Source organism: Oryx dammah, unplaced genomic scaffold (genome assembly GCF_014754425.2).
Source record: "Oryx dammah isolate SB20612 unplaced genomic scaffold, SCBI_Odam_1.1 HiC_scaffold_29, whole genome shotgun sequence".
Taxonomy (NCBI): Eukaryota; Metazoa; Chordata; class Mammalia; order Artiodactyla; family Bovidae; genus Oryx; species Oryx dammah.
Window position 1 is genome coordinate 68,008,929 of NW_024070213.1, and position 24,135 is coordinate 68,033,063.

Sequence of the window (24,135 nt, forward strand, 5' to 3'; positions counted from 1 at the left end):
TGGCAACTCGCTCCAATATTCTTGCCTGGAAAATTCCAGGGACGGAGGAGCCTGGCAGACTACAGTCCATAGGGTTCAGGAAGACTTGGACATGACGGAGCACACACACACACTCATCTTTTCATGCATATAAAATTCTGAAGGATTATGAGTTGCCACACTCAGAGCCAGCTAGAAACGCACATTAATGAGAATGTCCATAGCAAACATACATTTTGATGCGCTAACTGGGCTCTGGAGAGTAAATGAGTCATTTGTACCAGAGCAAGATGCATGCTGCCAACCAGGTAATATCTGAGTCCTGCTCACAGTCATCGTGGTCTGGCCTTTGGGACACATCCATTTGCTCTATTCCAGGAGTGCCAGCCTTTCTGTTTTGCTTTGGTGTATGTTCACTGTAGCTGCAGGGAGTGCCAACCTCACATAATTTTATCCAGTCGTCTTGGTGTCACTTTTTTACATTCCTGTTGCTTTTCTCCCCTAAAATCTTTATTTGGCATCTCATGGGGGCACCCCCTCCCCCATTCTTTTTTTTTATTGCAGTAAAATAGACATAAAATTGACCATTTCCATCTTTTTTAAATGTACAATTCAATGGCGTTAAGTACACTCACATTGTTTTGCAGCTATTACCACTGTTTGCCTCCAGAACTTTTTTTTTTTTTCATGCTGTACTGAAACTCTGCCCATTAAACAGTAACTACCCATTCCTCCCTCCACCTCTGACAATCACCACTATACTTCCTGTCTCTGTGAAATGGACTACTCTAGATACCTCATATAAGTGGAATTATACAATATTTGTGTATGGCTTTTTGGGTCTGACTTATTTCACCTAGCATAGGGTCGTCAAGGTTCATCCTTGTTGTAGCATGTATTAGAATTCCCTTCCTTTATAAGGCTGAATAATATTTCATTGTGAATATATACCACATTTGGTTTATCTACCCATCTATCAATGGACGTCTCTACCTATTGGCTATTATGCATAATGCTGCTGTGAAATTCAATATGTAAATTCCTGTTCCAATTCTTTTTAAAGAGAAATTTGAAACTGCCCTTAAAGAGTAGGGAATTGAGTTTAGAACTCAGAAATTAGAAGCAAGAGGATCTTGAATTAAGATGAAGCCTCTTCGAAGTAATACCTGTATATTCTTCTACCCTAAAAATGACAGGCCCCCTATGGAATTTGACAAACATTAAAGATCGATACTATATTAAACATGGTTCCTTTTGCATTTATAGATGCAAAATTCATCACACCAAACTCTCAGTGCCTTGCAAATCATCTCTAGGTATTCCATCTTCCCTCTCTGTATAGTGTGGGTTTTCCAAGTGTCCCGTGAAGTTGTCCTGAAAGACAAACCAATTGCCCTGGGACTCTTGAGACTGAGTTAGGTAAAAATGTTGATGACTTGATTATTGAGTCCTTTGATCCTACTGAGACTCTTGAGTCACAGTAATTAACAAATACATATATGAAGAATTAATGAGTCATGCAAAGGGAGAGGTAGCCTATCCCAAAAAGTTACCTTAGTTAATGTGCAGTGAAAAGGAGTTTAAACCATATCAGATGCAAAATGTGGAAACAGCAACAACTGAAAAACAATTTTTAAATTTAGAAGACTCTAAGCTGCTCAAAGCCAAGCTCATGGAAGTCAGAGAAACAGTGATGAATCAGAAGAGAGGTCCTCACGTACACCCAAGCAGATCACTCACTGATTTGCTTTATTGGACGACTACATCTCACCTAAGGGCAAAGCGTTGCTTATGTTCAGATACGTACTGAATTTGGGTGCTACAATGTTCTGCTTTAAATGTGGCTGGTAAAAGGATCCTAACCATGTCCTCTTCTGTCTGTAGGAATAGATAATCTCTATGAGAGGGCTCTTCACATCCGCAAACTCCTCCTGACCTTGCCCAGGTCGGTCCTTATAGTGATGAGGTACCTCTTTGCCTTCCTCAATCAGTAAGTACCACAATTTTGCCAAAATGCTCATTTCAATTCCCTGTGTACCGCTCTGAATTCTTTGTTCTTGGATTCTGTAAAATGTACATTGGGTTCCTTTTATTCGTGGAGCCAAAGAGAGGATGATTGAATAGAGACTGAAGGTGCATTTTTCCTCAGCAGATCAAAGTCATTGTGTGTGACCTACCTTATAAGGTCACACAAGGACCTAAATAAACCTCATCACCAGATGTGGAAGCTGTGGCCATAAATGCGAAAATGCCCAAGTATTACTAAAAAGAACACTTTTCAGCGAAAAATGTGCTTTTGTCCAACTTCCATCCAAAGCCAGTGTCTAAAATGTTTTTGTCGAAATGATGTAAACCGCCTGCTCGCTGCAGAAAATTTCTGTGATTTTTAATGTTATAGTCAGAGAAGGAAGGGAATTGTAGGTGAGACTTGTACACAGATCCAAAAAAGAATTGTCTGCAAATTGAGTAGAATGAGACCTTGTCAAAAAGATGATATTTCTAAAGCAATCTTTAAAACAGTGTCACAGAAATCTTAAAAATCACTACATTATTTTCAAGGAAACTTGACTCTTTTAATTTAGGGAACTTGGATTTCAATTGTGTCACTTGTAGGTACATGGGCTCCATGATAAGAACATCTTCCCCTATTCTATCTGAGTCCCCTTGCTCTTTAACATTTCAATTAAGCAGTTTTTTTAATTAAAAAAATTCAGGTGGAGTAAACTTCAGGAAATGCTTTCTCACGCAACCATGAGCTCTCCCTTCTTAAAATTAGAAAATTTTTTCTTCTGTTTCACCAGAAGTGTTAAGTTCTTAAAAGCCATGGGGATTTATTATCACCCTGCTGACTCTTCCTGAAATCATACCATTCAGACTGACCACACACCCCCAACCCCCAAGCCAAGGTACCCTACAATAGGGAAATGCCGGCAGGGAACCCATACAGAATGAAGCTAAAGCATCTACAGATGACATAAGTATAGAAGTCACCCCTGGAAATACGCAGTACCGAGAGAGATGGGTGTAAACTATTTTAGGTTAAATGATACCATAAACTTTTATCTTTAAATAAGCCTAGTCACCCAGGTAGTTGTAAAAATCTGAAGGTTTGCCATCTTCACCTTTAATTGCACATGCCTCTCCTTCCCCAACATGGACCACCTCGCATTCCTGCTGGCCTCTACATGATGTCCATACCAAATATTCTTGACACGCCTAAGTGAAACCCACTGTGAACCAATCAACCACAACGGACTAGGGAAGCAAACTGACCATGAGTCGAGAAAGCTCTCAAAGTGTGAATCTAACTGACGGTGGATCTCAACAGACTAGCAACTGTGCCGTGAGCCAGCCAGACATCGGCATTGCTTCCAGCATTTCTGCCCAGAGGTGTCCCCTGGTTCCTGCACCTGCCTTCGTGCAGAGGCCAGGCCCAGTCTCTGGAGCAGGATATGTGGGACGGGCATTTTGGAAAGAGAAAGAAGCTATTCTCTTTTCATTGTAAAATCAAAAATTTTGTGTCAGCTGTTTGCTCTTCAAGCCAGCACTAATTAAAGACCCAGAAAGACTGACTCTCCCCATTGAGCTTAAGTGTGTCTTTTGAGCATGAGATCATTCTTATTCGGAATCTCACTTTTCCTTCCTGCATTCCTGTTGAAGGGGATCTGTAACATGACCGTTGGCGGTTATTTGTGAACTGTTTTAAGATTTTATGCTTGAGAAATGGCAGAAAGGAAAGACATACGTTGCCTGTGAGAATTATACTTTTGTATTTTCTACTTTCTCAGCTATCTTATTTCCCAAACAGGGTAAAGTATCTTGTCACACGGTATCTCAGTTTCTTTGTGTCTGTCAACATCTCACAAATGTAGCTGCGTCTCTTTTCCTCTCCTTCCGTTTGTCATCTGTTCACCTGGGTTGTACATTTCCTTTCAAGGTTGACATTCTATGCGCTGAAAGATAGATTCTCTAGATTCTCCCTGGAACAGCACCTTGCCCATGTGTTAGAGGCATAGCATAAAGAACTTCTTATTTTCAGTCCCCTGTGGAAAATATCTCACCAACAGCCATTGAATTGAATTTTAAAATTGGTACTAGACAACTGGAAATCTCCCCCAAAGTTTGTAGTTTACAGCTTTAAATGGAATGGGAGAATTGAGGATTCTTTTTCCCCTTTACTTGCACTTGTAATTGTCTTTTGTGTCACCTTGTATTGATCATCTTGCCCAAAAGCAAATTACAAAGCCTGGAGTTGCTTTTTCTTTCTTTCAGTGGGTACAAAGAAAAGGTGCTTTTGTTTTTCTCGGGACTCCCCTCAAGATTTATGGGAAAAACTGAAATCTGAAATGTATTTGGTTAGTTGGAGGACAGTTTTAAAGATGATCATATTGTTTGCAAGTGAAACTCTTTCACTTGATCCTGGTCTCCATTGTGTTAGAGATTATCTTAAACTCCCTTGTGACTTTCAAAAACAAATGCCATTTAATTAAGCAAACAGGATTTATATTCCCTTTCCATGTCTACCTAATGGAAAGGTTATAAGTTGTTTTACTTTCTTTGGAATTTGCTGAGCCACCTTAAAGTAGGATAAAATATTTTATTCTAATAAGAAAACTCATTTTCAGAATAGGAAGTATCCTGTTAAGCGTTTGCTTTTTTCCCCTTGTTCTTTTCTAACTCCTGTCTTGCTTTCTTTCGTAGTCTTTCACAGTACAGTGATGAAAACATGATGGACCCTTATAACCTGGCCATCTGTTTTGGCCCTACACTGATGCCTGTCCCAGAGATACAGGATCAAGTGTCCTGCCAGGCTCATGTGAATGAGATTGTCAAAACCATCATCATCCACCATGAGACTATTTTCCCAGATGCTAAAGAGCTGGATGGCCCTGTTTATGAGAAATGTATGGCTGGAGACGAGTATTGGTAAGTCCAAGAATTTTAGTCCTTCCTTCTCCTCCTGGAAAAAAATTATAGAAGTACAGATATCAACTTAATTTAAAAAAAAAAAAAAGAATTGACTATAAGTGCCAGTGCTTCCAATTAAAAAAAAGAAGCAGGAACACTTGAGATAAATTAGAATATTAAATCCCATGACAGCACTGGCTTCTTCTCATGGAAATTCATATTCATTTCTCTTTTTCCCTAAGCACGGCATCTTTTTAGATACACCTACCCCATCATGACTTTTGTAGAGAATGGTTTTTAAATAGAGAGCTGTATACATTTTTACTGTTATATCAAGAAAAGATAACTGAATTAACAGACTTCATTTTCATTCCTAAATAGTTTTAATTGTATGGAAAGTATTTCAAAAGTTTCATTTTAAAGGAGCAGCTGTCAACTAAATGTGTTTTCATTCTTACTTTCATTTTCATTCTTACTAATATTGTCCTGATCAATTACACAAGTCACGGTCACTTTGAACAGTTATTACATTGTTATATTGTTGGGGTAAAAAAATGTTTAATAAGACAATATAGTCACCTCCCAATGAAGGGTAAAAATGTATAATCCAAAGATAAGGAAACCCCAAAATGTTTATGTTCACTATTTGATATATGAGTTCCAGCTTCTAAGAAATCATATACAGTAAAACTGGTTTTAATTCGTTGAGGTCCTCCTGTGTGCCAGCCTCCCAGTGCATATGGTCTCTTATATTCCTGCTCTACCAAGTAAGTTAAGAGAGGCCAAGGAGCCAGGCCAATGACTAGTGGTTTCTGGAGGCAGCCCAAGTCTGTCTGATTCCTAAGTCCACACAAGTCTTCCCACTCAGCAGTTGCCTCCCAGCCTCCCTCGAAAACTGCCCTGTGCAGCTCAGATTCAGGAGCAGCTGGAAATAGATTTGCCTAAGCCCTTCATTCTGGACTCTGCAGGATACTTTGTTTCCCACTGCCTTACTGGGGATTAAGTAGAAGCAGAACAAGTAGCTGAAAAATCTAAATAACTGAAAGTACACTTTTTTTTAACTTAAACCACAGTATAATTTAAACTACAAATGATCTTATGCCGTAAAGAAAATTCAGAGTTGACCATTTCCAGAAGTACTGCTTTCTAAATTAACAACAAAGCATGATAGATTCTATGTGTGTGTTAGTTGCCCAGTTGTGTCTGACTCTCTGCAACCCCGAGGACTGTAGCCCACCGGGGCTACATATTTTTAAAATACTACATGCACATACTGACACAAGCTTGGCTCTGGAAAGATAAATGAATAAAACTCAGTCCTGGTGAGTTTTTCAGAATTTTATTCTCCTAGTTGTATTTGTCTCAGGGCCAGTGTCAGTCATGTTTAGTATTTACAGATATTCAGGGCTCTATCAGTAAGTTGTGCTGTCTTATTCACTTTATCAGAGAGCAAATATATGGATGTCTGGTCAATATTATTTAATGTGTTGTGTTCTAGGACTTTTTGTGGTTGCTCCTTTTTTACAAACAGGGTAAAATCCCTATAATAAAGAGTCTTGAAGTCAGGAACATGTGCTTGATTATGTCTTCTCCCACACATGATAATTCTCTATAGATACCGCTTGTTTTAAACAGAAAGTCAGTATTATAGTAATCAGCCTCATCCCCCAATGCCAGCAATATAAATGGGCTTTTACAACAATGTCAGGATTTGTATTTGTAACCAATGCATTCCATTTATCCCCATACATTTGAGAAGTAATAGTGGTAATGTTAAAGGATAAAATCTAACTCTCAGATATAAAAATGAACATGTGTCAAGAAAAGTTGAAAAAGATACTACAGCGGAAATCAAAGAGCCATACATTTTTATGCAGTAGGGGATATTGAAATGAATTTGCAAAAATTGGTGTATCCAGAGGGTGATAATCATATTCCACTAGAATTCAACAAATTTTCATTTTTATACATAAGAATCATTTGTAATATTGTCAGTTTCCTACACATCAATTTTGTGTTTACAGAGTTATAATATGTCAAAGATGAAGGAACACAGAGTCCTATCAGTTCAGTTGCTCAGTGCTCAGTCGTGTCCGACTCTTTGCGACCCCATGAATCGCAGCACGCCAGGCCTCCTTGTCCATCACCAACTCTCGGAGTTCACTCAGACTCACGTCCATCGAGTTAGTGATGCCATCCAGCCATCTCATCCTCTGTCGTCCCCTTCTCCTCCTGCCCCCATTCCCTCCCAGCATCAAAGTCTTTTCCAATGAGTCAACTCTTTGCAGGAGATGGCCAAACTACTGGAGTTTCAGCTTCAGCATCATTCCCTCCAAAGAAATCCCAGGGCTGATCTCCTTCAGAATAGACTGGTTGGATCTCCTTGCAGTCCAGGGGACTCTCAAGAGTCTTCTCCAACACCACAATTCAAAAGCATCAATTCTTTGGTGCTCAGCCTTCTTCACAGTCCAACTCTCACATCCATACATGACCACAGGAAAAACCATAGCCTTGACTAGACGGACCTTTGTTGGCAAATTAATGTCTCTGCTTTTGAATATGCTGTCTAGGTTACACAATCCTGGAGGCTGCAGCATTCCACTGAAAGGCTATCCAGGAACTCCTTTGCCATTCCGAAGTCTTCTATTTTTCCTTATAGTAGCAGTTGTTCAGTTTTGAAATTCACTTTGGCTACATATGATTTCTACTTCTGCTCCTCAGCGACAGCCCATACAGTGAGCACGGAACACTGGAGGAAGTGGATCAGGATGCTGGTACAGAGCCGCACACCAGTGAAGATGGTATGCACTTATGCTCATGCTATTATAAAACTAGTCTTTATAACCATTTTTATAACCATTTTTAAAGAATTACTTATATTGTACTTGCTTTTTATACCAAGAATTGCTTGTATTAAGAATTCAGTAGATACAAAATAATATTTACTAAATATGTGTAAACTACAAAGAATACTACTACAGGGAACACCTGTGAAACTACCACCAAATTTAAGAAAAAGGTATCATTACCATTTTACTTTCCTGAACCCATTGTCTTCCGTACCCCTCAAGGTAAGCTCTGTGTTTGTGCTTTTAAAAGGATTGTTGTTTCATTTTCTGTTTTCTTGAACTTTTTATAAATGGAATCATACTATATATACTTTCACTGTTTTCTATTCAGTATTATATTCCTGAAATTCATCCCCATCGTTGCATGCAATTAGAATAATTTATTTACCACTGTATAGTATTCCATTGTATTTTTTTTTTAATTATTGGTGAATACATGAGGTGTTTTGTTTTTTGCCATTAAAAACAGTTCAGGTATGAATATTTTGAACATGTGCTTGCTGCAGGTGTACAGGAGTTTCTCTCAGATATACACACCTAGGAGTAAGCATGTCTTCAACCTTGCTACATACTGCCAAACTATTTTTGAAAATGGTTGTAAGGGCAGTCCAGCGGTTAAGATCCCATGCTTACACTTCAGGAGGCATGGGTTCGATCCCTGGTTAGGGAACTAAGATCCCACCTCCCACAAGCAGCCAAAAAATAAGAAAACGGTTGTAGGGCTACCCACTCCCACCAGCAGTGTCTCAGCCTTTCAGTTGTATGTAGTCATCAACACTTGCATTTATCAAATATTGTCTTTGCCAATACTGTCAAGTGTTTAATGGTATCTCATTGTGATTTTAATGTGCATTTCTCTGCTTACTGATGAAGATGTTTTAAAACATAGTATATTAATAGAAAACTTATGGTATGGTAAGGGTAAGGGGGTATGGGGAGATGATCACCATTGAAAAGATAATCTGATGGTCACAGTTCCTAAGAGGAGGGGACACATCACACCTTAGGGGACCAGGGAAGGCACCAGGGTCAGACGGCCAGGAGAACAATTGGCCAAGAGTTTTTATGGTGGTTTCCACAGGAAGGAACAAGCAAGGCAGGGTAAGCAGGGTTAGGATTGCCTAGTTTTAATAATTTCAGAGGGCTCTGTGGCTGTCTCTGGTTGGTACCTGGCAATGAAGTGATTGGGGCAGGGAGATAGTGGCCTAAAGTATGGGAGCCCCAGAGAGGAAGTGGCTGGAGTATGAGCCCTGGACTGGTTGGTTTGCATTTGAAAAGCACATTCCAGGTGAGTTGTTTACTAGGAATTTGCCAACCCTGGAAGGGACAGTCCCTTGTGGGGGGGTGGGGCAAAGCTCCAGAGGTCATACTATGGAAAATGAAAAACGTGGTTATTGCAGATACACTAATTTTTGTATGTTTAGATTTATTTTTGCAAAATTCCTATCAAATGTTTTTCCATCTTAGGGCCTATTTGCCCACTGTTAGTTTCTCTGGGCTTTTTTTGCTTGGTTTAGTTTAGTTTGGTTTGGCTTTGGTTTTTCCTTGTAAAAGTTTATGAAGCTGGATCAAGTCCTTTATTGAGTTCAGTCGCTCAGTCATGTCTGACTCTTTGTGACCCCATGAAACACAGCACGCCAGGCCTCCCTGTCCATCACCAACTCCCAGAGTTCAGTATATGCTTTGCAAATATTTTCTGCTGTGTAGCCTGTCTTTCATGTGCCTATTATGTCTTTTGCCAAACAGAGGATCTTAATTTCAAAGGAGCTGAATTTACCCATCTTTGCCTTCATGGTTGTTTCACTTTGTGTCTCCTTTAAGAAATCCTTATCCTTCTGTGCCTTGATGTTAATGCAGAAGTTCTTCTATAGCCTCTCTTAAATCCTTTCAGGTTTTGTTTTTCACACATAGGGCTTAATTCTACCAGGAATTCACTTGGAGGTATGGTGTGAGGTAGGGATCTATTCCTCTTTTCTCCATATGGATGTGCAGCTGTCCCCACTATCCCAGCCTTAATTGTCCTTTCTCTACTGCCCCACACCTTTATCATAAATCAAGTGTCCTCTCTGTGTGAGTCCATTTCTGGTCTCTGTTCTTTTCCGTGGGTCCACTTGTTTATCCCTACACTGCTGTCTTCATCTTGACACCTTTTAATAAATCGCAATGTTTGTCAAATGAAGACCTCTGACTTTGTTCCTCTTAACAATTCTTTGCCTTTTGCAATTTCACTTAAATTCCAAATTCAGTTTTTCAAGTTCCTAGAAACAAACAAGAAAAAGCTAAAGACCTGTTGAGGTTTAGATTGCAATTGCACTGATTCTACATATTAATATGGAAAGAATTGATATTTTTATAATATACAGTCCACAAACATCTTTCTAGTTACTTAATGTCACCCAATAAACTTTTATACATTTCTCTGTAGGAATCATTTTTTTCTCTAACTTCTAAAGTTTAATGTTTAACATTACTTTTTGACATTTTTAATAGGAACATATAAAGCTGTCAGTTTTTTCTTAATACCTCTTTAGCTATAAGCAGAATCCTTTTATTCCCTCTTTACCTATGACTAACCTGCTTTAAACTTATTCAGTTTTATTTTTGATTATTTTTTCTCCCAAGTTCAGTTCACTTTCATATCCACTTGGTCATTTGCTCTTTACTCATAATACTAATCCTTTCTATTGTTTTAGATTATGTGTCTAATTATTCTAAAAAGCTGAAGTCTTCCTGGATTTGTTTTTGTTGGCTTTTGTTCATCTGAGTCTTATTTCTTATTTCTATATTTTTTACATATAAATTCATTTACGTTGAGGTAAAGGTATGTCCCTCCAGAGAGGGTTTTCATTTACTTCTGCCTGGGGCATAACCAGCTTGGAACCACAATAGATTTTTAGTTTGAGGTTTTTTCAGGCCACCCAGGTAGTATCAACTTAAAATGCAAACCTGCCTGAGGGCTAGAATGTGATTGGGATTCTGAGGTGATTTTTTTTTTTCCAAGCCTTTAGATTTTTTTCCTTAAATTCAAGGTCAGAGTGGTTACATCTATGGAGAAGTGTGGAGAGTGAGAAGGGAGAATTTCAGAACTAGAAATCCACTGCGAAACAGAATTCAATACTTTGGTGGGGCTTAGAGTCTCCATACTGGGCAGCCCCTGGACATAGTCTTTTGTTTAAAATAAAGCTTAAGCTAACCAGGCAGGGGAAAATGCTCTCCAGGCAAACTCTGACTTACATATTCTAGTGTTCATAATTCTGGTGTCCTGTTTAAGTCCGTAGATTCCTTCTTTAATCAAATTTAGTATTCCTCACTGTCATGATTAATGCACTTATGAAGTTTTGTTTTTTTTTTTTAATCCAGCATTTTTAGTTGATTTCAGCAGGAAGATTATCAAAGTGTCTAGAGTCCACCCTCTGCTTTAAAAAAAAAAAAAAATTGACATTTTTCAGAAACTTAAGTTGGAAGAAACTCTTTAAAGTGACAGCTTCTATTTCTGTGGGATTGCTTTTGAAAGTCTCTGAGCCCACCCTCTGCCATTCTTCTCTCCTTTCTTTTGTCTTGCGTTTCGTTTCTCTGTAATTCATTCCTTTTTCACTGGTGACTTTTCTCAGTGTTTCCTTGCTTGTCCCAGTGGCAGGAAAAGCCCATGACAGAGCCCTAGCCATCTCTCTTCCCAAACCTCAGTCTCACCACTGTACCATCTGTCAGTTCTTACCTGTTCTTACCTCTTGGCTACAAAAGAGAGCTCTGTGTTTGAGATAACATTTTGATCTTGTTCACCTGATAGTGCTGGAGAGAAAAGCATTGCTTACAAAGAACAGATGTTCTTGCCTGCAGCCAGACTCTTCCTATAACTAAATTAACCAGAGTATTGATCTGTCTCTTTGGTCGCCCAGGTATTGCATTTTCTTCCCTCTATCATGGTATCACTAAAGAGAGTAACTTTTGTTTCCAAAAGAGAGGCTGTCACAGAACAAAATCATCATCTGCAAGGGCAGGGGTAACAGATGCAGCAGAGACAATGTCAGGGACGGCAAGGTCCCAAAGGGATAGCGTGATATACTAGCACTTTGTATAAAATTACAAAAAAACAGAAATCTCTTGCACAAAATTATAATAGCCATGTAGGAAAATGAACTTATCACGTTCACCCTCATTGTTGTTAGTGGTAGCAGTAGCATTCTGCTAAGCCTCTGCAGGACTTTAAAGGGCTGTGTGACCCTACATGAAAGGGTGTGGGGCATTGCCATGCCCTGAGATCGATTTGCTCTGCAATGACTAGACTGAGACGTGTATAAATAGCTTATTGATTGACACTTGACTGTGAAATTTCTCTCATGGGAGTAGAAAGAAGTCAAAATAATGAAATTGCTCAGAATTACTAGTTGATGTAGTAAGATCACCAATGAAGTATACTTCTGATTCATCTGGTCATTCGTTCATAATGTCTGTACCTTTGAACTAAATGAGCAAAGTCTGATCATCTTGCTGCTAGCTGTTTCAAAAAAAGAAAGAGGTAATGAGCATAGAGGGCATGATGATGAAATTATGATAAAATATGTACATATCTATTAAACAGTCTTAAATGGCCCTTGGCCAGTGATGACAGTATATGATCGAATGGCATTAAAGAACATGAATAGCTCTCTCTTCCCTTTGACAGATACATGGGTTGTGTACTTTGTTATGCTATTATGTTTCCATTTTTTCAGTAAAACAGTTTAACCATGTGGGTGTAGCACATAAGAATTTGCAGACTGCATATCATGACGCTCTTTTCAATCAATTGGCATGCCTTCATTCCTCCATGAATGTTTATTTGTGTCCCTTACACCATAGATATGTTTATTTCTGACCCTCAGGGAGACCTGGGGTAAAAAATTTGGTATCTGTCATCTTGGTTCAAGCAGGATTTACTTTTTATGTGCAAGTTTAGAACAAAGTATAAAGTCAGTCCCAGAGTTCTATTTCCTCCTCTATGAGCAGACTTGTGGATATTTAATAAAACTGCTATTTATATTAAAATAGTTTTAGGATAGAATAATGGAGTGTTAACATATGATCTATAAGTTATTGTCAATTGTTAAAGAACTTAAACTATTATTTTAAAATTATTTTTACACTTACCTTGTTGAGAAGTATACCATGTACAGATTATAGTGTTTGATTCTTCCATATGAATTATTATTTACTTAAGCATCTACTTATCTACTAGCAAAGGATGGGACTTTTTTTCTCTTTATTTTAAATATATAGCAGAAATTCACCCCGGTCCTTCATAGCAGATAAATCCTAAGCTTTTTCAATATGTTTGTTGATTTTTATGTTCATGCTGTCCCAGAGAATGTTTGCATTTTTCAAGTGAGAAAAAAGCTTAGCTGACTATCCCGAGATTTCATTTGTAGTTATTTCATATAACAGATATTGAAGATATTGCATTAAACTTTGGGAAGAGATTAACTCTTTTAGATGAAAAGGTTTGTCGCCAAGGGAAATAGAAGATAATAAGTTCCTGACAAAATATTTGAGTTTTTAATCTATTATGTGTACATATATTCTAAAGCATTTCTAAAGTAACAGCACACATGTTTGTTTTTAACAAATGAGGTTGCTCACTGCACAGAGTTCTCTAAGCATAATACCACTTGTACTGACCCTTTTTGTTCTGTTTCTTATTGATTAGAAGTTGACTCACCTGTTGTTGGTAGCAGGGATAAGGATGGGGTGATGGTGAGAGAGGCGAGGAAAGACCGCGGAGCCACCCGTTCTGGGCTTTTTGCAGTAACCTGAATCACAAAATGCAACTCTTGTAGTTGTTTTGAGTGGTTTGTCCTCTTATTTGCCTTCAATATTTGTGGTCAGAATTAAAATAGAGCTGAAATTCCAATTCTAGGCCCAGAGTTTGATATCTCTTTTCAACTTTTGATTTTGAGATCACTGTAGATTCATATGCAGCTGTAAGAAACGCTACAGAGAGATGCCATACACCGCCCCCTCCCCACTTCCCCCCAGTACTAACTAACATCTTACATCACGGTTGCTACTATCACAGGGACACTGACCCTGATACACTCCATCCACTATATTCACATTTCACCAGTTTTACATGCACTCGTGTTGTTTACTTAGCTCTACACAGTTTTATCACGCAAGTAGATTTGTGTGACCACAGTCAAAATCAAGAACAGTTGCATCATAGGGAGCCCTTTGTGCTATCCTTTCATAGCCAAAGCCATTTCCTTCCATCCCTTCCCCCCCCACCCTAGCCTCTGGCAATCACTAATCTATCCTCCATCTCAGTTATTAGGTTATTTCAAGTATGTCATATGAATGGCCTTGTGCAACATGTAACTTTTTGAGGTTGGCTTTTTCTCACCATTATTCCTTTCAGTACCTTTTGATCCTAGAAGATATTTTTGAATCTGGTCTCTTAAGTAGGTATGCTTGTTTCGCAAGTGATATCTAGAATTTGGTTTCGATACTAGAAAAAAATAAAGTTGTCTTTACACTTGGTGATAAGATATGATAGTGCCCAAAAAATACCTAAGGAACTTAAGTGTATTCAAACAATATTTAATGTGGTGATATCTGTAAACTTGTTTTTAAAATTGGCAAATAAAGCATAAACTTCTAGAATAGTGACTCTTACGTGTTAAAATAGTATTAACATGTTGCCTGGGAACTTCATCAATGTCAAAGTAATATTGGAGCTATTGCAGAGAACGTTACAACCCAAGGAGCGATTTTATATATCACAAAGTTTTAAATGTTTTTATTAGACTGTCATGATCTCTCTAGTACAAGGCTGTAGAAATTAAGATCGAATTTTCACTTTTTCGTTGCCTGAGAAACTGATGACAGAAAGAGAATGCTTTTCTTTATCCCTTTTAACAGCATCGTTTTCTCATTGTCTTGATTTGTTACCTTGTTCTGTCTGGTTATTAAAATGACCTTGTTTCTTTCTAAAGCCTCATATAGACCTTTCAGGTAGTGTATCATGCCTTCCTGACAACCCTGCCCACACTGTTTTCTGGTGTGTTCTTTGTAGAATGTGAGCCAATAGAAGCGATAGCCAAGTTTGACTACGTTGGGCGGTCTGCCAGAGAATTGTCCTTCAAGAAGGGTGCTTCCCTACTGCTGTATCACCGTGCGTCGGAGGACTGGTGGGAAGGGAGGCACAACGGGATTGACGGGCTTGTGCCCCACCAGTACATTGTGGTGCAGGATATGTGAGTAGTGTCAGCTTCCATCACCTGAGTGCTCCCAAGAGAAGACTCCAGCTGTTGTTCTTACATTATTCTTTCCTTGGTTTTGTGAGAAAAGAGAAGGGATTACAGAGCGAAAACTTCTGATCTGGGCTCAGTTCTTCACCTTGCTGATGGAAAGTGGAAACCTGTTGGCCGGGAAGTACTGTTAGCAAGGACCCATGCTCTCCCAGCAGGTCTGGAGCAAGGACTAGTGAGAGGTGCCTTCTGAAGCTTTCAGGTTCTTAGAAAAATACCCTGTGCAGAGGCTAGTTTTAGGAGCTGAAGTGGCATGGTTAATTCCTAAAACAGTGGTACCTCTTCCTTTGGTGTCTATTTTAATTCCAATTTCTCCAAAGGGAGGCAATTGACCTCAGGTCTAAAGAGAATCATCTCCAGGCTTCTTTTTTAATGTTGCTTATGAGAAAGCTCTACTTTCAAAAATACTTAATATTAAGACCACATGGGAAGATACCACTTTAAGTGAAAGAAACAAGTTACAAAATAACATGTACAGTATAATCTTATTAATTTTGTGACTATGGTATTTCACAATACAGCACCAATTTACAAACAGCTTTTCAAGGAAAAGAGAAAAATACCACATAAAATGGATACAGTGATTGATTCAGCCTAATTTTAAACTGTTAAAATGTCTCTCAGAATCCAAGAAATACTGTGTGTGTGTGTGTTATGCAGACATACAGTCCTAAAGTACACAAAATATAAATATATACAGTAAATACTATACATACATGTGGACATTCTTATAGATAGGTATGCCAGGCAGAGGAGAAAAGCAGAGAAAGATATTTTCTAGAATTCAAAAAGTGGTTTTCTCTGGATGTTATATTATGGCGATTTGTCATCTGAATTTTCCAGTTTACCTCTCATGAAATGATGCTATATTTATAGTGAAAAGAAGCAAGTTATGTTAGTAAGAGAAAGACTTACATACAGAAATGCCATCACTTATTCTTTTGTCCCCATTCATCAAGCAAAAGACCCTCATTCTTGATTCTTACTGTCTCAGGGATGATACATTTTCAGACACTCTGAGCCAGAAAGCCGACAGTGAGGCCAGCAGTGGGCCGGTAACTGAAGACAAGTCTTCATCCAAGGACATGAACTCCCCAACAGACCGACATCCTGATGGCTATTTAGCCAGGTAGGTGGACTCCCAAGCCTCCACTTCTCCAGGGGTTCTGAGGAGCTGTGGTGTCCACAGCCTTGCAGAATTACCCAGTGTGACAACCTTTGCTATTCTCTCTGTCTAGACAAAGAAAAAGGGGAGAGCCACCCCCTCCAGCAAGGCGTCCTGGCAGGACCAGTGATGGCCATTGCCCCCTCCATCCCCCACATGGCCTTTCCAACTCCTCAATTGACCTGGGGTCCCCAAGCCTGGGCAGTCATCCCCGGGGCCTGCTGCAGAACCGTGGCCTCAACAACGACAGCCCTGAGAGGAGGCGTCGGCCAGGCCACGGCAGCCTGACCAACATCAGCCGCCATGACTCCCTCAAGAAGATCGACAGCCCTCCTATTAGAAGGTCCACATCATCAGGGCAGTACTCAGGCTTCAACGACCACAAGCCGCTGGACCCAGAGACAATCGCTCAGGTAGGCTGCTTTGAAGAGAACCTTGCATGCTAAGTACCAGGGTATGATGAAGGAGGCATTACAGGAGTTACTTTCTAGAGCCATATCTTTTGTATAGAACCAACTAACGAAAACAGGAATTAGCTCATTCTTTGAGGCCATTTGTTCATCCTAAAGAAAATGAGTCCTGAATATTCATTGGAAGGACTGATGCTGAAGCTGAAACTCCAATACTTTGGCCACCTCATGCGAAAGAGCTGACTCATTTGAAAAGACCCTGATGCTGGGAAAGATTGAGGGCAGGAGGAGAAGGGGACGACAGAGGATGAGATGGTTGGATGGTATCACCAACACAATGGACATGGGTTTGGGTGAACTCCCGGAGTTGGTGATGGACAGGGAGGCCTGGCGTGCTGCAGTTCATGGGGTTGCAAAGAGTCAGACACGACTGAGTGACTGAACTGAACTGAGGCCATTTGTTGCAAGAAGGGCCCAAATATTGGGTTGGCCAAAAAGTTCATTCTAGTTTTTCCATAATATCAGAATGAAGTTTTTGGCCAGCTCAAGGTACTGGGTTCACAGTGATTTAAACAGAGACATGGCAGAAATGTAAGACCCAGGACAGTCAAACCCATCACTCCTAAATGGCCAGAAAGATTCAGAAAAAAAGAATGAGGAAAGACTAGCCCTCCCAGATCTTGAACGTATGCTTGAGCTAGTAAAACAGACAAATCAAGGGAACAGAATGAAGAACCCTGAAACAGAACATTTTTAGTGTATGATGGTGACACTTTCAACTTAGGAAATGAAGGATTAGTCAATAAAGGAAGTGAAAAATAATGGTTGGCTGTTTGAAGAACAAGTCTAGCTACTGTGTCACTTCTGAATGCACGTCTATCTTCACTTCCCAACAGTGACTGCAGAGAAGGGCTTTGTAGTTTTTTTTCTAATGATTAGAATTGACAAAGTGTAAGTAAAATAATATTAATGGATTTTTCCATCATTCTACCATTTTTTTCCTCTGGCTCTTTTTAAAGCACAAACCATCAGAAAATATATGTATGACAGAAAAAAAACTGAATCACTATCCTGTACATCTGAAACTAACACAATATTGTAAATCAAGTATACTTCAATGAAAAAAAGAAAACAAAACATGTGTATGGCCAGTGAAAAAGGAGGTGAAGGAGATTCAAGGTTTGCCATTTGAGTAATCTTAAAGTGTCTTCTAGCTATCACTGAAGCTTAAAAAAGTGAGTGAGAAATTAATGAAACAAACATGGGGAAGTATTAAAGATGGGTCATTTTTAATAAAGAACACTCCAGGAAACCTGCATTTTGATATGACAAATTTCCAAGCTATTTTCATTGTCCTACTAAAAAGAATTTTGGAAAGCAATTAGATTACGTGGAAAGTTCAATGTATTTTTACAGAATTAATCCAGTTTTAAGTGCACAGTAATTTTTCAGCAAAAATCAAAAAGGATTTTAACCTTTTTGGGTTTTTGTCTATTTTAAAGGCAATGCAGAGTCCTTTGAGATGTATTTAGAGCCAGTGATATTTGGCTATAATTGAATTTAATGATTTGAAAAATCCATAACATCATTGCTTATAAAAAGCATATGAAACACTATTTAGGTTAGAGAGACATGGAATTAGGAGCTTAGTAGTGGAAAGGCATAATAAGGTCTACTTTAACCCTTTTGCTTCTAGAACCAGGAAATCCTTTAACTGTAAATCATAAAAACAAAAACTCAACAGATAAACCAGGCTCTGCATGTTTTCTCTGGGGCTAATACTTGTAAAAAAACAAATCCATATATTTAGCATCAAATGGAAATCACATATGAAAATAATCACTTGTAAAGTGATGTCATCCTCACAAAATGGCTTCCAGCTGTATCCTTTATTTATCTTTCCATCTCTCATCTTCAGATTTTCCCATGAGGATAAGTGAGCCTGCTATCATGGTATTCATACCAAAAACACGCAAATTCTTTCAGTAAATAAGTGGAACCCCTGATAGAGTTTTTTTAAAAATGCGACTTATCCTTATGTGATCGCTGGATCTTTGTTTATTCATTTAGCAAATCTTTATTGAGCACTTACTGTATGGCAGCTCCTATGATAGACATTATAGACAGAGTTAAATCAGTGGTCAGTGGCTGCATGAAGGTACTTGTAAATCAGTGGAGGAGGTGGGTGTGGAAATCAATTCCTGCTCTCCAGAGCTGTAAGCTAATGCTCAAGGTGAGTGGAAGTCCTGAAAATGTAGAGAAGAGGCATTTCAATCACACTGGTTCAATGGCCCTCTACCTACCTCACACAATACTCATGTGTGTGTGTGTGTGAATAAACAATGTAAAACAGATCCTCTTAACCTTTTTTTTTTTTAATTTAGTTGCTTTACAATGTTGTATTAGTTTCTGCCATATAGCAAAGTGAATTAGCCTCACATATACATAAGTCCAGAGAAGGCAATGGCACCCCACTCCAATACTCTTGCCTGGAAAATCCCATGGACAGAGGAGCCTGGTAGGCTGCAGTCCATGGGGTCGCTAAGAGTCGGATACGGCTGAGTGACTTCACTTTCACGCATTGGAGGAGGAAATGGCAACCCACTCCAGTGTTCTTGCCTGGAGAATCCCAGGGACGGGGGAGCCTGGTGGGCTGCCGTCTATGGGGTCACACAGAGTCAGATATGACTGAATCGACTTAGCAGCAGCAGCAGCAGCATACATAAATCCCCTTTGTCACCAGTGAGCATTGAGTAGAGCTCCCTGTGCTACACAGTAGGTTCTCACCTTAACCTTTTCTAAGTGTTCAGTTCAGTTCAATTCAGTCGCTCAGTCATGTCCGACTCTTTGCGACGCCATGAATCGCAGCACGCCAGGCCTCCCTGTCCATCACCAACTCCCGGAGTTCACTCAGACTCACGTCCATCGAGTTGGTGATGCCATCCAGCCTTTCTAAGTGTACAGGTCAGTAAAGTATTCACATTGCTGTGTAACAGATCTCCAGAACTTTTTCATCCTGCAAAACTGAAACTGTACCCATTTGAGAACAATGCCTATTTTCCCCTCCCCCTAGCCCAGGTCCTAGCCACCACCATTCTACTTTTTCCTTCTGTGAATTTGACTACCTCATATAAGTGGAATCATGCAATGTTTGTCTTTTTGTGACTGGCTTATTCCATTTAATACCTTCAAGATTTATCCATATCACGGCATCCTTTTTAAGGCCCGATAACAATCCCTTGTACATATACAGCACATTTCACTTTACCCATTCCTCTGGCAGTGGCGCACGTTGGTATACACTTACCTTTTTACAACAAATACTTTATAATTTCCCCTTTATTATCTGAAATAAATGGATGGATGATATACCTAATTTTTTAAAAAAACATATAAAGCCCTAAATACAATAAAAAGGAAAAATAGAAATATTAAAACAAATGTATTTTAGTTAATGATTAACTAAACTAGAAGATGGGCTTCCCAGGTGGTACTAGTGGTAGAGAACCCACCTGCCAATGCAGAAGATTTGAGAGATACAGATTCAATCCCTGGGTCACAAAGATCCCCTGGAGGAAGGCATGGCAACCCAGTCCAATGTTCTTGCCTGGAGAATCCCATGGACAGAGGAGCCTGGAGGGCTACAATCCATAGGGTCAGACACAGCTGAAGCGACTTTAGCACATATGCACACTAGAAGACAAATGAAATAGTGAGATGCTTTCACTTACATGTATACTTACCATAAATACAATTAAAAATAAACATTGAGGGGCTTCCTTGGTGGCTCAGTAGTAAAGAATCTGCCTGCCAGTGCAGAAGACATGGGTTTTATCCCTGATCCAAGAAGATCCCACATGCTGCGGAACAACTAAGCCTGTGCACCACTACTATTGAACCATTGCTCCAGAGCCCACAGGCTGCAGTTAGTGAGCCCATGTGCTACAACCATTGAAGTCTGCATGCTCTAGAGCCTGTGCGCACGAGAAACCACTGCAGTGAGAAGCTGGCACACCACAAACAGAGGAAACCTCAAGGAGCAGTGAAGACCCAGAACAGCCATATGTGAATGAATTTAAAAAATTTTTAATGTACACTGAAATGAGTATTAACTAGTCTCAACTCAGTTTCCACAATGGTGTTCCCATGAGGGATATGGTTTTTTAAAGTGGTGGACCATCCTCTGTCAAACATGCTAAGTCACTTCAGTCGTATCCCAACTCTTTGCGACCCTATGGAATGTAGCCTGCCAGTCGCCTCTGTCCATGGGTTTCTCCAGCAAGAATACTGAAGCGGGTTACCATGCACTCCTCCAGGGGATCTTCCCTACCCAGGGATTGAACGTGTGACTCTTTCATCTACTGTATTGGCAGGCAGGCTCTTTATCACTAGTGGTCATACAGTTCTAATCAAAGCAGAGTATAATTTACATGATGGTTTCATTCTTAGAAAACTCAACACTATAAAAAATATATAAGAAAAGAGTTAAGATATATAAGATAGGTATCTAAGAAAGAGTTAAGTTCTAGACTCAGATTATTATAAAAAAAATTTCACCTACATAAATGTCTGGAGGATATTAAAAAGTTGAACAAGATCTGGGGCAATTCATTGCATGTAAATTATCCAAGATACTTGCAAGATATCCAATACCTCTGCTCACGAAATGCCATCCAGTTATTTTGACATTTAAAAATACGCAACATACCATATTACAGGAATGCTCTCTATGGAGCAGTACCACTAGCATTGAGACCTACTGAACAGAAGGATCAGGAAAGGCTTGGAGCAAATTTTGAAGAACTGATAGAAGTTAGCCAAGTATATAATATGTGCTCAAAAATTATTTGTTGAATGAATGAAAAAAATGTGATTTTTCATGCCTATTCACTTTTCTTAAGAAATTGCTGGTCTAAATTTAAGCCACCTTTTACCATGGATTGAAATAGAATTCTGTATAAGATGTCAGCATGTAAGGTCAAAACCGCCAGAAGACTGCCAAGTGCCCCAGAATGGCCAGTGCTTGCTCTGTGGCTCCATGAGCGATTGGAGCCATTTCATCTGTCTCCCGCACCTTCAGAGTCACAGTAGTTATGTGAAATAGCATTGAGTTTATACACATTACACACTGCTGTTAAAACAGCCATGCTTTTTGCTAGTCTGCTTGCTTTGAAGTATGTGTGTTTCTGTGAGGCTTAAAATGAAGAAAGTAGGGAAAACCACTAGACCATTCAGATATGACCTAAATCAAATCCCTTATGATTGTACAGTGGACGTGACAAATTAAAGGGATTAGACCTGGTAGACAGAGTGCCTGAGGAACTATGGATGGAGGCTCGTAAAGCTGTACAGAACGCAGTGACCAAAACCATCCCCAAGAAAAAGAAATGCAAGAAGGCCAAGTGGTTGCCTGAGGAGACTTTACAAATAGCTGAGGAAAGGAGAGAAGTGTAAGGCAAAGGAGAGAGGGAAAGATATACCCAACTGGATGCAGAGTTGGAGAGAGAGAAGGAGAGAAGGAGAGATGAGAAAGCCTTCTTAAATGAACAATGCAAAGAAATAGAGGAAAACAATCGAATGGGAAAGAAAGACTAGAGATCAAGAAAATTGGAGATAAAGGGAACATTCATGCAAGCATGGGCACAATAAAGGACAGAAATGGTAAGGACCTAACAAACAGAAAAGATTAAGAAGAGGTGGCAAGAATACATAGAAGAACTGTACAAAAAAGATCTTCATGACCCAGATAATCACGATGGTGTGGTCACTCACCTAGTGCCCGACATCCTGAACTCAAGTGGGACTTAGGAAGCATTACTACAAATAAAGATAGTGGAGGTTATGGAATTCCAGCTAAGCTATTTCAAATCCTAAAAGATGATGCTGTTAAAGTGTTGCACTCAATATGCCAGCAAATTTGGAAAACTCAGCAGTGGCCACAAGACTGGAAAAGGTCAGTTTTCATTCCAGTTCCAAAGAAGGGCAAGGCCAACGAATATCCACACTACTGTACAATTATGCTCATTTCACATTCTAGCAAGGTAATGCTCAAAATCCTTCAAGGTGGATTTCAGCAGTATGTGAACTGAAAAATTCCAGATGTACAAGCTGGATTTGGAAAAGCCAGAGGAACCAAAGATCAAATTGCCAACATTTCTTGGATCATGGAGAAAGCAAGGAAATTCCAGAAAAAAAAACATTTACTTCTGCTTCATTGACTATGCTAAAGCCTTTGTGTGGATCACAACAAACTGTGGAAAATTCTTAAAGAGATGGAAATACCAGACCACCTGACCTGCCTCCTGAGAAACTTGTATGCAGGTCAAGAACCAACAGTTGGAACTGGACATGGAACAACAGACTAGTTCAAAATTGGGAAAGGAGTACGACAAAGCTGTATTTTGTCACCCTGCTTATTTAACTTACATGAAGAGGCCATCATGTGAAACACTGGGCTGGATGACTCACAGGCTGGAATCAAGACTGCCAGGAGAAATACCAACAACCTCAGATATGCAGATGATATCACTCTATGGCAGAGAGTGAAGAGGAACTAAAGAGCCCCTTGATTAGGGTGAAAGAGGAGAGTGAAAATGCTGGCTTAAAACTCAGCATTCAGAAAACTAAGATCATGGCATCCGGTCCCATCACTTCATGCAAATAGATGGGGATACAGTGGGAACAGTGACAACTTTATTTTCTTGCGCTCCAAAATGACTGTAGACAGTGACTGCAGCCATGAAATTAAAAGATGCTTGCTCCTTGGAAGGAAAGCTATGACAAACCTAGATAGTGTATTAAAAAGCAGAGACATTGCTTTGCCAACAAAGGTCCGTCTAGTCAAGGCTCTGGTTTTTCCAGTGGTCATGTATGATAGTGGAGGACAGAGGAGCCCGTCATGCTACAGTCCATGAGGTTCATAGAGCCAGACACAACTTAGCAACTGAACAACAACAACAATATGGGTTCTGTACATTAATATTAATTATCAACTTCATCTGTCTCTCTGATTACTTTTTTCCAGTTAATTATTGAGTTATTGACACACAATACTGTACATAAGTTTAAAGTGTATAGCATACTGATTTGACTTATACACATTATAAATGATTAGCACAGTGGGTTTAGTGAACATCCATCATCTCATAGAGATGTAAAATTAAAGACACAGAAAAAAAAATGTTTCCTTATGATGAGAACCATTAGGATTTACTCTCTTAACCACTGTCATATATAACCTACAACAGTATCAATTATCATGTTGTACATTACATCCATAGTACTTATTCATCTTATAACTGGAAGTTCATTTCTTTCAACTGCCTTCATCCAGTTGCCCCAACACCGCTGCCTCTGGAAACCACAAATCTAATTCCTTTTGCTATGAGTTTGTTTTTGAAGTATACTTGACCTGCAACGCTAATTCCTATAACACAATCTGTGCTGATGCGCTCAGTCATGGCCGACTTTTTGAAACCCCATGGACTGTAGCCCGCCAGGTTCCTCTGTCCATTGAATTTTCCAGGCAAGAATACTGGAGT

General features: G+C 39.4%; 1 protein-coding gene across 2 annotated transcripts in view; it reads left to right on the top strand.

Moving 5' to 3' along the window:
• The window catches only part of SRGAP1 (SLIT-ROBO Rho GTPase activating protein 1), a 295,760-nt gene that overhangs the window by 266,406 nt on the left and 5,219 nt on the right, over positions 1-24,135 (top strand). For both annotated transcript variants that reach the window (XM_040233367.1, XM_040233368.1), the window contains exons 16-21: positions 1,864-1,969; positions 4,681-4,905; positions 7,609-7,688; positions 14,785-14,965; positions 16,014-16,148; positions 16,258-16,597. In XM_040233367.1, coding sequence (XP_040089301.1) covers positions 1,864-1,969; positions 4,681-4,905; positions 7,609-7,688; positions 14,785-14,965; positions 16,014-16,148; positions 16,258-16,597 — 1,067 coding nt within the window. The remainder of the gene's footprint in view (positions 1-1,863; positions 1,970-4,680; positions 4,906-7,608; positions 7,689-14,784; positions 14,966-16,013; positions 16,149-16,257; positions 16,598-24,135) is intronic.